The sequence below is a fragment of the Acanthochromis polyacanthus genome, chromosome 5 (assembly GCF_021347895.1).
Source record: "Acanthochromis polyacanthus isolate Apoly-LR-REF ecotype Palm Island chromosome 5, KAUST_Apoly_ChrSc, whole genome shotgun sequence".
In the NCBI taxonomy this organism is placed as follows: Eukaryota; Metazoa; Chordata; class Actinopteri; family Pomacentridae; genus Acanthochromis; species Acanthochromis polyacanthus.
This window is the reverse complement of record NC_067117.1, coordinates 23,179,281-23,192,594: the sequence shown is the minus strand read 5'-3', so window position 1 is coordinate 23,192,594 and position 13,314 is coordinate 23,179,281. Positions and strand designations below refer to the sequence as shown.

Sequence of the window (13,314 nt, the reverse complement as noted above, 5' to 3'; positions counted from 1 at the left end):
TGGCATGAAATGAGTGCGGCCTATGGCTTCCATTGTCTGGTTGCCAAACCCTGGCCATCTCCCTACCCGCTTAAGTCCTTTAGCGGCGTATTGGACTGGAGTGGCTGCATAATGGCCTCGGTGACATCCTTTGTCCTCCTGTGATCGCTAGTGAGAAGACTCCCATTGAAAAGCAGGAATTTATGGTCAAGCATCTGTTTCCCCAAACAATCACCATCAGCCTGAAAAGCTTTTAGTACACAGGAATCCAAATGGGTTACACTTTACCAAAAAGATTTATTCCCTCATTTAATGTTCCCTCTTCTTTTTCTCTTACAGTGCCCATAATGGTTTTACCCCCTCATGTCCTATATTTATTTTACTTTTCACTCCTTACCCTCTCTGTTTTCCTCAATCTCTCACTGTTGTTCCTCTCCAACTGCTTTATATCCCTCCGGGTCCCTTTCATTTCAATCGTTGGCCTTTGAATCTCCTGTCCCCTCATATAAACTCCCCCCTTTCTCTCCCTATTCCACTGTTTTCTCCCAGGCTCAATGCAGGCCATGAACAAAACTCGGCACATCATGGAGAAGGGCGGTACACATTTTTCAAACGCTTTCTCCACCACGCCCATGTGCTGCCCATCTCGCTCCTCCATCCTGACAGGGAAGTATGTACACAACCACCACACCTACACCAACAACGAGAACTGCTCCTCACCATCGTGGCAGGTCCACCATGAGCCACACACCTTCGCTGTGCACCTCAACAACTCTGGCTACAGGACAGGTGAGCGCTGTCGAGTCCTAGCAGAGCAACTTCAAGCATTTGGTTAAAGTTAAGAGATTTAATGTGGGTTTAAGAACAATGTTAACATATTCCTCACCTGTTCTTTGCTCAGCCTTCTTTGGAAAGTATCTGAATGAGTATAATGGCTCTTATGTGCCCCCTGGATGGAAGGAATGGGTAGCACTGGTGAAAAACTCCCGCTTCTACAACTACACCCTCTGCAGAAATGGAGTACGAGAGAAACACAGCAGTGACTACCAAAAGGTATTGATGCATTCCTCTCTCTCTCTCCAGGAGATTTCACACCTACCTTAACGGAATAACTCCCTGCATGATGCAAATGAAAGTCGAGCAAATAATTCTTGGCATTGCTTTGAGATGTAGTTATCTTCTCATTTACGCATGTGACATCGTGGGCTCATTTTTTACTGCCATATAAAGTCCCGTGCAACCATGGAAACAGCACAACCAGACATAGAGACCTATGAATCAGGAGAAAGAAAAAAAAATGTAATTCTTTGATTATTTATTTTACAAAAACTGAGGACAAAGGAATTTAACATGTACAATATTTTTGCAAGTGCTCACAAGTGTTACCAGTACTGGGAAGAATGGTAGCTCTGCTTAATATAGATCATTTCTTACTCACATTTTTTATTTTGCTTCCAGACTTTCCATATTATCTGTACTGGTTAAACACCCACACTTCAATAAAAAAATCCCTGAATTTCTGTCACATGACTGTCACAAAATAATCTTTAGTGGATTAAGAATATTTTGTATTTACAGAGTCTGATTAGTATGTGAAATATCTTTGGTAAATTTATAAATAAACTGGATGTCATACAAGACTTGTTCAGTTTGACTTTGATTTGACTTTGAAAATATGATAATTCATTCTGTTCTGTTCTGTTCCTGACAGTGATAAAAATTTGGCATTTGGGCATTTTTAAAAAGAAAACATGTCTTTCAAAGCTGCTGGCAGACGGTGAAGTAACCATATTTTATCTATATCTACTTTTGGGACTTTGGGACTTGAATAGCAGCAATTTTTTTTTAGTGTTGAAACCTAAAATGCGCAACCATTTCCCTGAATTTATGCAATTAAATATATTGTGGAAATTATATTTTAAAGCATCTTTACTGAATTAATAAAATGAAGTGTTCAAGAGTTGAAAAATTAATCAATCAGTAATTTTTATTTAACTTGCAAAATCACTATACTGCATGTTTTTATGTCATTATCTGAGACTGAGGGTCTCCAGTACAGTCAGTAATACTTGGCTTTGACTCAATATCAGCAGTGGACACTGACCCTGCTCAGCACTAGAAGCTTTGACATCTGCTCTGTCCCTCCCTCAGTTACAAACTGAGGACCTGACAGACGATATTTACTTGCTCCACAGGATTACCTGACAGACATCATTACCAACGACAGCGTCAACTATTTCCGCATCTCCAAGAGGATGTACCCTCACCGGCCTGTCATGATGGTCCTGAGCCATGTTGCTCCACATGGTCCAGAGGATTCAGCGCCACAGTACAGCTCTGCGTTCCCCAACGCATCACAGCACATGTAAGCAAGCTTCAAAATGCTAACGCAAGCTATTTAATTAGCCAAGCTATGAGCCCTCGGATTGTGACAGGTTTTGGGATCTTCTATGATAATACATGCACAAATAATTGCAAACTGTTTGAATAGGGCTGCCTTTGCCCATTTTATGTAAATGGGATAAAGCTGACAAGTGCAAGAGTACGTTTTTACATTTTCACATCCACAGATATTTGCTTGCGTGTGAGTCATCCACACATTCATGCTTTCTTTCATCTGACCCAGAATGACACAAATTCCACAATCTTCGCTCAATCTCATCTTCCACTGCCTGCAGTATGCTGTTGGCAGCTGAGGCCTTTGTTTACACAGCCATTATTGTCCTCCAGTTTATTTATTTGTCTCCTGTGTTTTTCATATTACTGTTATAACCACAACCACTTCAGCCAATTTGTACCATTTTACCAGTCATGATCAAAGAGAGGCAAAGACGGTGTATATTTATCACACTGGTAATAAAATAAGATCTAAAATGTGTGGATGCACACACACACACACACACACACACACACACACACACACACACACACACACACACACACACACACACACACACACACACACACACACGTACCTGACACTTCACCCTTTGTCTTCCTAACCCACCATGCTTGGAACTGGCCGTCTAGTGCTGCCAGCTAATGGCAAACTCACCATTGGCCTCTAGAGATGCATCTAAAGCCAGTAATGAGACTGCAGTTTCCACCTCCCTCCCTGCAACCCACTCACATCTTCCTTCTGCTTCATCTAATCCCTCCAGCATCATTAACCTGTGCCACAAAGGCTTTATACACAGAATATTCAGAAAATTCAACCCCTGTGTCTTTGTGCAAACTTTTAATTGCTCTTTCTCCATAAATTTGCTCTCCCTCCGGTGATGTTTTCCGAGAGCGCCTTCTCTGGCTATTTTTCTCACTCCGTCTCCCTCTGTCCTTATCATTCGCACAAAGAGAACGAGGCAGTAAAAGTTCTGCACTCTTCTGGTGATTAAGTGTCTCACCTTGGCACCTTACAGGCCCATCTTCACACTACATTAAAGTTGCCACTGCACGCTAAGCTGTGAGACATTAGCATTTCTTTAAAGTCAAATCGATTAACTTTAAACGTTAAAGATATTTTCTTCTTGGATCTCATTAGCTATTTAGCAGTTTTTATTCTCAAATAATTAAAGTTCCATATGGCTTGGAGTTAAATATTGATCAAACTGTGCTCACTGTGTGCAGGCCTATTGATTGCAACACTTTGCATTTTACATGGTTTATGTACCCTCCGGTTTAGCATTGCATAAACACTTTTCTGGCTGCTTTGGAAAGAAAAGGATGGGAGACATTAGCCACCTCAGGTAGAGAATATTGATGTAGGAGCACAATGTGACTGTATATTCTCTGAAATCTAATTTACAGCTATAGAATATGGAAATATTGCAGTGCAGATACAGGGTGAATGGCACCGACTTCTGCGAAAATGTGTTTCACTCCTTCAAGATGTTAAAGAAGTGATAGAAATGTCTATTATGCCACATAGAGTCTTGTGATAAGATAAAAACTTAACGCTCTTCTCTTTAAGAACCCCCAGCTACAACTATGCCCCCAACCTAGACAAGCACTGGATCCTGCGTTACACTGGACCCATGAAGCCTGTCCACATGCAATTTACGAACATGCTTCAGCGCAGGAGGATGCAGACTTTGCTCTCTGTGGATGACAGTGTGGAGAAGGTAGGCAGACAAGCAGACAGACAGACAGACATATGCTTAAACATAGAAACACTCATACACACTTTAACACACACACACACATATTTTGTCTGACAGCCTCAAATCCTGAGAGATCTGCGCTTGTTCTGACTGGGACTGTATAATGTATTCACTGACACACTTGGTAAATTGTTCAATCCCCTTTTCCTTGAAACTGGCACAAGAGGTTTGAGCTATCAAATGTGAAGTGTAACTTTTAACACTCTATGGGTTTTCAATGAATCATATCTTCCGTAGGTGTACAACATGCTGGTGGAGACAGGTGAATTGGACAACACTTACCTCATTTACACCTCAGACCACGGCTACCACATTGGCCAGTTCGGTCTGGTGAAGGGTAAATCAATGCCTTATGAATTTGATATCCGTGTGCCCTTCTACGTACGAGGACCTAATGTAGAGCAAGGTGCCACGTGAGTGACTCAGACTGTTATTTTTCTGTTATATTCAATATCCTGATATTAGTTCACAGTGGAACACTTTGCAGCACAATAGCCAGATATTTTTCTTCTGCCAGATTCTCTAGAAAGCTTTATTATTGTTGCCCTGCAGTAATCCTCACATTGTGCTGAACATTGACCTGGCACCCACACTGCTGGACATGGCTGGTGTTGATATTCCTGCAGAAATGGATGGCAAGTCTATCCTCAAGCTGCTGGACACAGAGCGGCCAGTCAATAGGTGAACACACTCTGCTCTTTCTAACTCAGTATATCAGCGTTCAATACACAATTCAAGAATGGCATTTGAAATGCCAAGATTTGGTTGGATATATGTCAGAAAGCAATTTGCCTGGACTTTGCACTAAAACTTTCTTTGTGTTTTTTTTAGACGTAGTGAAATCTGCAATCCAAATATAAATGTGTAACAGCATTTAATTTTCAGTGCATGGATGGCATTTTAAAATGCAGTGCATGTTACCACAGAGAGGTCTGATTTTTTTTTTCTTTTTACTCATTTCCAGGTTCCAGTTGAACAGGAAGGCTAAAGCATGGAGAGATTCTTTCCTGGTGGAGAGAGGGTATGTTTTATTGATTGACCTTTTGCAGGACATGTTCTCATTCCGTACATTGTCTTCTGGCAACCTCAGGCTTCTTGTCTTTGGTTGAAAAAAAAGGTGCATTTTTGTGTGCTTTCAGGAAGCCTCCGCACAAAAGAGCTGATGGGAAGGAAATGGCCCAGGAGAACTTCCTGCCAAAATACCAGAGAGTGAAGGATCTTTGCCAGAAAGCAGAGTACCAGACCTCCTGCCAGCAGCCAGGACAGGTACTTGACCTGCAGGAGCTAAGAAAGAGAGGTTATTAAAGTTTCAAGAGAACATAATGGAGTATAGCTCATTTGTTGTGATATTTTTAATCAGATTCACAATTTACTGAGTACAATGTGCTGGCATCATACTCACAGAGATCTGTTTGACATCAGACTGTTTTTTAAATCCTTCAACATGAAGAGTGCTTAGTTGTGTGTATGTAAATAAAGAGCTTTTTAAAAGTCTGGATAAAAAGAACAACTCATCCTAGAAAAGTGAATAATGTTGATCTGCATTAAGTCTGATATTTTAAAGACTCTACAAAGCACAAGTAGAGGTCTTCACATGGTCGTTTTAACATACAGCCATTAAGAATGGTTCCCAAATGATGCTATACTGTAGAATGAGCCAGAAGACCTCTTTTTATTCATACTTCCTGTGCCCCGTTTCAGAAGTGGCAGTGTGTGGAGGACCCGACTGGCAAGCTGAGGTTGTATAAGTGCAAGGGCATGGCTAGTCTCTTCGCCCCGCGTATGCAGGCTCTGATGGCCAGCGGTGCCTCCCAGCTGTCTCTTACATCCAACTCGGACAGCTGCAACTGTGATGACGTGGGCTTCAAAACATCCATCCTGAAGAGGAAGAGGCTGCTAACCAAAAAGAGTAAGTTCCTCTTGTCACTCACGCCTGCCATTGTTCGGGTAGTTATTTATAGATGTGATTTTGTTCAGAAAGACACTTGTTCTTTACTTTGAAATGTCCTTGCTGTAGCCTACAAAGCCTTGCCAAACAGGGCCATTAATCTCAAGCTAAAATAACCAGCTTTTGAAGTATTCATGAGAGGAGACGGATGTGTCAGTGCTGCCATCAAGTGGTGGACTAGAGTAGACAAGTGAGACTTTAATCATGAAGTATCAGACACCAAAGCTAGTAAATTATTCATGTAATATAATACTAATTGCATGGAACTTTGATTCACATCAGTATTTGTTGTCATGTGCTGGTATTCACTTGTCTACATCGCCACACGTCCTGAGCTACAATACCAAAAAAACATTCCTTTTTCTCATCTTATTCAGATTCCTCTGTCTCGTCTTATGCAGAGATGAAATCCAGTAAGACTGTGTCTAGAAAGCGCTGGGCCCGATCTGTTTCATTTGAGCTGGATGGAGATCTGTATGCTGTGGACCTGGAGGAGGGCTACCAGCCGATGGGCATTAAGAACAGCAGCTGGAGCAGAGACAGGAGGACAGGAGCAGCGGATGACGATGACAATGAGGAGTTCAGTGGAATGGGCGTCACAGCCAAGCCCACCACCAGCAACAAACTCACACCTCCTCCTGCTCTTAAAGTCACCTATAGGTGTGTGCATGCATTTATCAGCATTATTAATGAAGGTGAAAAGTTAGGAAATTGCTTAGACTGTGTAACCAGCACTGCTCCTCATCATACTTCGTCATAGTTCTCTTTGGTATAATGTCAACACACTGTGAATATTTTGTACTTTTAATAAACCTTTGCAATATCTGTTTTTCTACATATTCTACAATATGTTATATTGTTATTTTTTATACTTTTGTAGAATCTGTGCAATAAACATTAATACTCTCTCAGTATGTCTATTCATGAAAAAATCTGTGCAATACCACTGACATGTACAATACAGTTATTTCCAGAACTAGTTTTTGGGTCATATTCTTTTCTTTTCTTTTCTTTTCTTTTCTTTTCTTTTCTTTTCTTTTCTTTTCTTTTCTTTTCTTTTCTTTTCTTTCTCTCATGTGGACGGTTTGTAATCTTACTATATTGTGTTGTGTGTCCTGCAGGTGCTCCATCCTTATGAATGACACAGTTAAGTGTGATGGAGGCCTCTATAAATCCCTCCAAGCATGGAAGGATCACAAACTGCACATCGAGCACGAGGTACTGTTCTGAGACATAGAGCTCATTTTACAGGTTGTCAGAAGCCTGTCGTGTATAATGAGCTTTGGGTGACTCTGTGATTATTCTTGCTGCATTTAGATTGAAACCTTGCAGACCAAAATCAAGAACCTGCGTGAAGTTAAAGGTCACCTGAAAAAAGTGCGGCCAGAAGAATGCCAGTGTAACACTCCCAGGTGGGAATTCATCAGTGCCAGAGTGTCACCAACACAGACATCTATCATATGTGACAGCTGTCTCTTGTCTTTCCAGCTATCTCCTCAAGAATAAGGACACTTTCCAGCTGAGTGCGGGACGAATGCACTCACTCAGGTAAAACTTGCATTGATTAACTGTGAAGTTGTGATTTTTGTTTCCGTGTCAAATCTTATTCTGCTGAATGTTTGTGTCTACAACAGAATGCCATCCAAGCAGAAAACTCAATGGCTGCAGAAGGAGCAGAAACGCAGGAAGAAGCTACGTAAATTCCTCAAGAGGCTCCAGAACAATGACACCTGCAGCATGCCAGGCCTAACCTGCTTCACCCATGACAACCACCACTGGCAGACTGCCCCCTTCTGGACAAGTGAGGAATGACATATCTACAGAACACGATAAGAAACGAATTGTGTTTTTGTTTCTTGCTCTGTTTTCCAGAGCAGATAGGATGAAAGCACTGTTTTGAGACACTCGTAAAATCTCTTGTTTTCCACTCTCACCCTTCCTGTCCTCCCCCTCCCTCCCTCTTTCTCCCTCAGTGGGTCCGTTCTGTGCATGCACCAGTGCCAACAACAACACATACTGGTGCCTCAGGACCATCAATGACACGCACAACTTCCTGTTCTGTGAATTTGCTACTGGCTTCCTGGAGTATTTTGACCTGAACACTGACCCATACCAGGTATTTCATTTGTACAGACACACATATTGTGGCAGGTATAAATAACGTACCAATAATAACTATAGAAAGAGCCCACAACATGATTCATGGTACATTCCTGTGAGTGCAGGGGGTGCTGTTTTCCAGACATTTTCCAAAGTTTCCAGAACCCTCGCTGACATTTTGTCCTTATTATTCCTGCAGCTGATAAATGCTGTCAGCACTCTTGACCGCAATGCTCTGAATTCAATGCATCAACAACTCATGGACTTACGGGGCTGCAAGGGACATAAGCAGTGCAACCCGGAGAAAGGTGAGTAAAAAGTCTCTGAGGTAAACATGATTGATTGTGGTGTCTCCAGTAATTTCAGACTGAGATTAATGTTACATCCACTTCCTTACAGGAGGAAAGGAGCGAAACTACTTCAGTGAATACAGGTACTTTTTCCTCTTAACGGCTCACAGCTGATTACTTTTACAAACACTGCAGATGGAATTCAAGTTACAATATGAACTCAGGGAGGTTACAGCCTCCCCAGTGAGTCTTTGGTTATGTTTCTGCTCAATGCGAGTCATCTTGGGAGTTAAGGGAAATAAAATACAGTGATGTTGTTCTGAAATTGAACCTCTTCAAACTGCCATGGTTCCTTACTGTTGTGATCAAAGCCTTTTAGCATGCAGAAGCCGAAGCTAAAGAGGACTAAAATGCAAGGCTGCTTTTCAGCTTCTGCTGCTCCCTTTTTGTAATGAAGCCTAATTGCTTGTCTCTGCTGTGCGTGTGGGGGTGTATGTGTGTGTGTGTGTGTGCCCGCTTGTGTGCGCATGCATGTATGTGTGTGCATTTGTGTGTGTATGTTTGTGTGTGTGTTTTGTGTGTATATACCTGTCTGTTTGTCTCCATGCACGTGCATTTGCCCTGATACGTGCTCTGCATGCTTCAGACCAGTTCATCGTCGAAAGAGGCCAAAAGTGAAGAAGCCCTCCTCCAAATCGCTGTGAGTTTGTCATAACCCATCTGCTCCTTTATAGTCAGCCAAGCTCTACTACTGTCTCCATCCAGGTTTTTTATTAGCTTGGTCAGATGACCCAGCAGCATGTTCTCCTATTTACTGTAGTTCTGTACTCCTCTACTTACAGTAACGATCATTTACCTGCATTGCAAAGCTGTACCACCTTCTTTTTCATTCACCCTCTCAAGTCGAATTCAGTAAAGCAATGCAGACGTGACATTGTCTCAGTACGTTGTGTTTTCAGTCTTGTCATTGTCATTTCTTACTTTTCCTCGCAGTGTTGGTAGGAACAGACCACAACTGGAGCCATGGTTTCCAGTGGATGCCACAAGTGTTACAGTTAACTTACAGTATGTTTTCTTTCCCTGCACAGAGGGCAGATTTGGGAAGGGTGGGTTGGTTAACCACTCGCATCCCACAACCAACCATATCGGCCTCCTCCAGCGAAGGAAGGAGAATGGGGAGTGCAGGCAAACCCAAGGACCTTGACCACACTTCGATGGACATTAACCTGAGATACTACTCTTCTCTAATCTGGGCACAATTTTTGTGAGAGCTGCTCTTCGTAGCCCTCACCCAGGTGGAGGAGACACTAAAGCTGAGAGGAAGCTTAAAGACTCTGCAATTATCTACTTTGAAACATATTTCATACCGATTTCCATCTTCTGTTAGCCCACCTAGGATCCTCTAAATCAAGTGGGGCAGTTTGGTGTCCACAAACCATGCAGTCTAGCCACAAAGCTTGTAGATAATATACAATATGTCAGCTTTAATCAGCTTTCTTTCATATCATACGGGACCCAGGGGAAACATGTCAACTCTGCTGCTCCACGTCGATGTCATGTCCTCATGATGTCTCTGTGGCACCGGCTGATAAACTCAATGATTAGCACACTCGGAGTAACAATAAAACATATGTTCTCTCTTTCTCTGCACCAACGTGTCTGCACATGGACTTTTTAACGACCAACTGTATCAGATTTTTCGCCATAATCTTTTGTATTATAGTTGAACTTAACACTGATGAATGTCCTTTATGAAGCGCCATTGTCCTCACAGCTGAGACGTGAGGTGAACAGCGTTTGCCTGCAATGATTCAACCCCATACACAGGCCTCAGTGTCTGTCTTTTCATGGCGCTGAACAGGCTGACTGACACTATCTCACAACGATACAATCCTCCCGAATATTTGACCATTGACTGAATGTGTCATTAGTGAATGCCATTTTACTCCTTTGTATTGTCGGTACCACACTGTAAAAGTATCCAAACAGTTTGTTCAGCTTGCTATACATGGTGCTACAGGATAACAATACAGAAAGTAAAATCTTGCTGTACAGTACAGTATGTATTTGAATGTATGTTGTGCAATTAATATAAATGTTTACAATATTTTTTATAATACTGAAGAGGCAGACCTCATTGTATGATATGAGTCGACAAAATATAGGGAGAAGTGTAGCTTGAAAAATTTCATTGCCCGCGGTTTGTATGTTTGTCCTTTCCTTATTTCCATCGGAAAAGCACTTAAAGGGTTCACTGTGAAGCGATGTACATTAATGGATGTATAGTTTACTCTGTGCCAGAGGAAAAACACAACAGTGTAATACTTATTGATGTGAAGTTTAGCTACCTGCCTTTGTTAGCTTCTTGATTTTTATTTTTAGCGAATATTTCCATAGACCTAGAGTGCTGATAGTAACTGTGAATAAAGTGTTGTTTGACCTTAAATGTGACTCAACTTTTTACTGGTTTACTTGTTTTCTTGTCCAGCAGGTGTCTCTGTCTGCTTGTCCACTATGAAGGTACACACAAGTCAGTTACAACAGTGCAAGCATTATCTGTGACTGGCTGAGTCATGCAAAAATAGGTTACAAATGAGCACTTTATTATCCCTGATATGAAATTCAAATATGACCCCGACCATGTGCAAGGTCAAGAACATTCAGGAAATGTTCAGGTAATGTTCCCAAGAAACCCTGGTTCTCTCAGTGTTCCTTTTTCTATGCCGTTTACAACAAACTGTGTCTTACTTGTAAAATTCTACAAAAGCTAACCAGTCATCAAGCTGGGATTTTTCATGTGTCACCTAGCAAACACACTGTTCTGCTACGGTTCCTCTAACAGCTAAAATTCGAACTAAAATCTGGTTTTACCTGGGCATTTGACATGTAATTGGAGTTACACAACAAAAAACAGCAGTCTGTCTTTGTTGCAAATAAACTAGAAATAATAAATACAATCTATTATTTATCATGTTTCACAAGAAGTTGTCAAAAAGTGATGTTTCCTCCAAACATAATGTGAAAGGTTTGGACAAGTAAGTCGAACATTTCACAGTAGAATACCACAACATGTAAAAATTAGAAAATGTGTGAAAATATTCATTTTATAGACATTTTTTAAGTTTTTAAAATGGCATTATTAACAGTTGTGACCTTTTTTATTAATATTTTTGACAGTCAATATGTAAATGAACACAATTCTGCGATTTTAGTCGATTATTATGTATAACTAATCAAAACTGAAGAAAAAGATTGATATTTTTGTTGATTTTTTTTGTTGATTTAATCAAGTTAAACAAAACAAAACATGGAAATCTATAAAATTAGTCAAATTATTTACCATTTCTCAATAATAGGCATACATTTTCTTTCAAATAATGGCAACTATCTGTATACAGTAGTATTTTTTTGCTAATTTAATATAGTAAATATAGTGTAACTTTTCCTGTCAAACGCTGAAAAAGAACTAATTAATATTTATGAAAAGAAAGATTTTTAATGTGAACATTATGTACAGTGTTGACCTGTTTCTACAGTCAATGTGTAAATCAGTACTTTATTTCATGGTTTTACTAGACATCATTTGTAATTTTAAAAAATCTGGGAAAATCTGCAATGTCACAGTTTAAAAATGATTTACCATTTTCCAGTCCTAATATAAATAACTTTTCTTTCTAATAATAACAAACATCTGCAAAATTATTATATTTTTTGCTGATTTAATACAGTGAAAATAGTTACAATAATATTTCAATGATGTGGAAATAATGTATAGTTTTGAAATTTTCTCTTTTTTACAGTGATTTTGTTAGGTTATTTTTATTATCATTTACCATTTTTCAATCCATAATATACATAATTTATCTTTTGAACAATTACAAATATCCTTAAAATAATTAGATTTTTGCTAATATATATATTTTTGGTTTTGTTTAATTTTTGTTTTTTTGCAGCGACATGTAAATTTATACTTTAATCTGCGAAGTTACTAAATATTACCTGTAATTACGCAAATTGGGTAAACTGTAAAATAACAGATCCGCCATTTCTTAATGCTTAATAACCATAATTTTCGTAAAATAATTATCAATGTCTTTAAAATAATTACATTATTGTTGATTTAATACAGTGAAAATATTTAAAGTAATTAATCCACAATGTGGGAAATGTGTATAGTTTTGATCTTTTGTTTACAGTGATTTTTTTTTAGATTATTTTTATTATCTTTTACCATTTTTCTTTCCTTAATATACATATTTTTTCTTTTGGATAATTACAAACATCCTTAAAATCATGATGTTCTTGCTCATGTATTACAGTAAAAAAAAAAATGTATTTTTATGGCCAAACAGTGTAAAATAAACAAATGATAATATATAAACACATCAAAAATGTAAAAAAAAAAAAAGATTTATTATTTTTTCAGTCTTGAATTTATTTTTTGTACATTGTCAGCCCACAGTTTGGTTCAGTTTTTGCATAACTCGTATGTAAATAAATACTTTCTTCCGTGATTTTACTGTATTTTATAAGTAATTAAACTGTGAAAATCTGCAAAAAATAAATAAATAAATAATAAAATCAATCATTTACAGTTTTTCCATCCTCAATACATGTTTATTTCTTACATTTCTTGTTTATTGTGTCTATTACTGTTTTGATCTCTTTTTACAGCCAGCATGTAAATCAATCCTTTCTTCTGTGGCTTTACTTTTTAATTCAACAAAACAGGGCTAAATCCAGCTAAAACCAGTGATTCCCACAGTGTGTGGTGAGGAGCAGCAGACTGGGTGACCCCTGTCCTAACCGATGACTCACGTGCGGAGGCGGAGACTCCATA

The 13,314-nt window shown here is 39.3% G+C and overlaps 1 protein-coding gene across 5 annotated transcripts in view; it reads left to right on the top strand.

The window, feature by feature from the left end:
- The window catches only part of sulf2a (sulfatase 2a), a 34,365-nt gene extending 23,445 nt beyond the window's left edge, over positions 1–10,920 (top strand). For 2 of the 5 annotated variants that reach the window (XM_022199919.2, XM_022199918.2), the window contains 19 exons: positions 529–768; positions 881–1,032; positions 2,175–2,344; positions 3,947–4,097; positions 4,374–4,549; positions 4,689–4,817; positions 5,101–5,157; positions 5,276–5,402; positions 5,838–6,045; positions 6,462–6,744; positions 7,206–7,302; positions 7,402–7,496; positions 7,573–7,632; positions 7,719–7,885; positions 8,058–8,200; positions 8,384–8,492; positions 8,584–8,617; positions 9,121–9,174; positions 9,563–10,920. In XM_022199919.2, the coding sequence (XP_022055611.2) occupies positions 529–768; positions 881–1,032; positions 2,175–2,344; positions 3,947–4,097; positions 4,374–4,549; positions 4,689–4,817; positions 5,101–5,157; positions 5,276–5,402; positions 5,838–6,045; positions 6,462–6,744; positions 7,206–7,302; positions 7,402–7,496; positions 7,573–7,632; positions 7,719–7,885; positions 8,058–8,200; positions 8,384–8,492; positions 8,584–8,617; positions 9,121–9,174; positions 9,563–9,593 (2,483 nt within the window). In that variant the 3' untranslated portion in view covers positions 9,594–10,920. The remainder of the gene's footprint in view (positions 1–528; positions 769–880; positions 1,033–2,174; positions 2,345–3,946; positions 4,098–4,373; positions 4,550–4,688; positions 4,818–5,100; positions 5,158–5,275; positions 5,403–5,837; positions 6,046–6,461; positions 6,745–7,205; positions 7,303–7,401; positions 7,497–7,572; positions 7,633–7,718; positions 7,886–8,057; positions 8,201–8,383; positions 8,493–8,583; positions 8,618–9,120; positions 9,175–9,562) is intronic. The other 3 variants (XM_022199920.2, XM_022199922.2, XM_022199921.2) reach the window with 3 other exon arrangements.
- Positions 10,921–13,314: the final 2,394 nt, after the last annotated feature.